The sequence below is a fragment of the Marmota flaviventris genome, chromosome X, assembly GCF_047511675.1.
Source record: "Marmota flaviventris isolate mMarFla1 chromosome X, mMarFla1.hap1, whole genome shotgun sequence".
NCBI classification, from domain to species: domain Eukaryota; kingdom Metazoa; phylum Chordata; class Mammalia; order Rodentia; family Sciuridae; genus Marmota; species Marmota flaviventris.
In genome coordinates this window covers 118,921,395-118,923,843 of record NC_092518.1, presented here as the reverse complement: position 1 = coordinate 118,923,843, position 2,449 = coordinate 118,921,395, and the positions used below count along the sequence as shown (strand labels likewise).

Sequence of the window (2,449 nt, the reverse complement as noted above, 5' to 3'; positions counted from 1 at the left end):
CTATGATTGTAAACAGGCAGGTACAGAGAGCGCACGCGCATGCGCCAGAGGGAGAGAGCGAGCTGAAGAGACCAAAAAAACTCTAATAAGACAGTGTGGGAGACGCGCTAAGAGCTCGCGCGCACGCGCTAGCAGTAGAGACGGACGAGTGGAAATCAGAGACCGTGAAAGAGTCCGGCAGAGAGACCCTGAGAGCTGGGGAAGGGGTCAGAGAAATTGCCCTGGCTGGGGCTGTGACCGCTCAGGGAGCTGAGGGTGGGATCCTGCTGGACTTAGAGCGTTCCTGGGCAAGGGACTAACCCCGCCCGCATGTTTTTTTCATTCCCAGCAAAAACACTGTTGTGCGGTCTTTACACCCCTTCGCTGCCCACCGGTGACTTCACTAGCCCTGCACCCTATCTTGCGCCTGCCTGCAATCGCCATGACATCCCCTTGTCCCAACAGCACGCGGGAGAGCAACAACAGCCAAGCGTGCATGCCCCTGTCCAAAATGCCTATTAGCCTGGCTCACGGCATCATCCGCTCGACCGTGCTGCTCGTCTTCCTCACGGTCTCCTTCATTGGCAATGTAGTGCTGGCGCTGGTGTTGCAGCGCAAGCCGCAGTTGCTGCAGGTGACCAACCGCTTCATCTTTAACCTCCTCGTCACCGACCTGCTGCAAATTTCTCTCGTTGCCCCCTGGGTGGTGGCCACCTCTGTGCCTCTCTTCTGGCCCCTCAACAGTCACTTCTGCACAGCCCTGGTTAGCCTCACTCACCTGTTCGCTTTCGCCAGTGTCAACACCATTGTTGTGGTGTCCATAGATCGCTATCTGTCCATCATTCACCCTCTCTCCTACCCATCCAAGATGACCCATCGCCGTGGTTACATGCTTCTCTATGGCACCTGGATCGTGGCCATCTTGCAGAGCACACCCCCGCTCTATGGCTGGGGTCAGGCTGCCTTTGATGAGCGCAATGCCCTCTGCTCCATGATCTGGGGGGCCAGCCCGAGCTACACAATTCTCAGTGTGGTGTCCTTCATCGTCATTCCACTGGTTGTCATGATTGCCTGCTACTCCGTGGTGTTTGGTGCAGCCCGTCGGCAGCATGCTTTGCTGTACAACAAGAGCCACAGCTTGGAGGTGCGGGTCAAGGACTGCGTGGAGAATGAGGATGAACGGGGAGGAAAGAAGAAGGATGAGTTCCAGGATGAGAGCGAGGTCCATGGCCAGGATGAAGGTGTGGTCAAGGCCAAGGAGGGCAGCGTGGAGGCCAGTGTGGACCCCATGGAAGCCAAGGACAGCAGCCTGAAGGCCAAGGAAGGAAATGCGGAGATCATTGAGGGTATCATGGAGGCCCAGGGCACCGAGTTGGTCAGTGACAGCCGGATGAAGGGTAAGGAAGTTGGCACCATCGTTGAGGAGAGCAGCATGAAGGCAGACAAGGGCCGTGTAGAGGTCAGCCAGTGCAACATCGACTTGGGTGAAGATGACCTGGAGTTTGGGGAGGATGACATCCATTTCAGTGAGGATGATGTCGAAGCAGTGAACATCCCAGAGAGCCTCCCACCCAGCCGGCGAAACAGCAACAGCCACCCTCCTCTGCCCAGGTGCTATGAGTGCAAAGCTGCTAAAGTGATCTTCCTCATCATTTTCTCCTATGTGCTATCTCTGGGGCCCTACTGCTTTCTAGCAGTCCTGGCTGTGTGGGTGGATGTCCAAACCAAGGTGCCCCAGTGGGTGATAACCATAATAATCTGGCTCTTCTTTCTGCAGTGCTGTATCCACCCCTACATTTATGGCTACATGCACAAGACCATCAAGAAGGAAATCCAGGATATGCTGAAGAAGTTCTTCTGCAAGGAAAAGCCCCCCAAAGAAGACAGCCACCCAGACCTACCTGGAACCGAAGCTGGCACAGAGGGTGGCACCGAAGGCAAGATTGTCCCTTCCCACGATTCTGCTACTTCGCCTTGAAGTTAGTTGTAAGGCAAATTTTGAACTGTCCACAAGACAGTAAACAAAAGCAGCTTTCTTTTCAATGGACCACCCACACTCCCATTAATGCTAATACATCCCATTTCAGGCAAAGGTGTCAAACACACATTCCTTTTCACTACTAGGTAGATAAACACATGAAAAAGTGGGAACTTGGGTCAGTGTGCCCCTCAAAGCATGGACTTGAGGATTCTGACTGAAATTCCCCCCAAAAAAATTATTAGGCTCTAAATTTCTAAAAGCAACAAGGGCTATCCATATTGGAACTGTACTTGGTATTCTGCTTGTGTACCCAGAGCTACAACATGCCAGCTTTGGCTCTGAGGGGAAAAGAAAGATGATGCCTTTGGACTTAAGACTATGTAGCCCTCATGTCAGGAGCTCATGGACCAGGGCTAGAGTTTATGTTCAACTGAAAGAAAAGCAATGGACCAAATCATTCATGGAGCCCAAGAAACAGAATCTGATAGA

At 52.9% G+C, this 2,449-nt stretch overlaps 1 protein-coding gene across 1 annotated transcript; it reads left to right on the top strand.

Moving 5' to 3' along the window:
- The first annotated feature begins 421 nt into the window (after nt 1–421).
- On the top strand, nt 422–1,957 carry Gpr101 (G protein-coupled receptor 101). The gene has a single exon (XM_027940159.2). It carries the CDS (start codon nt 422–424, stop codon nt 1,955–1,957), a length of 1,536 nt encoding a protein of 511 aa, XP_027795960.1.
- The last annotated feature ends 492 nt before the right edge of the window (nt 1,958–2,449 follow it).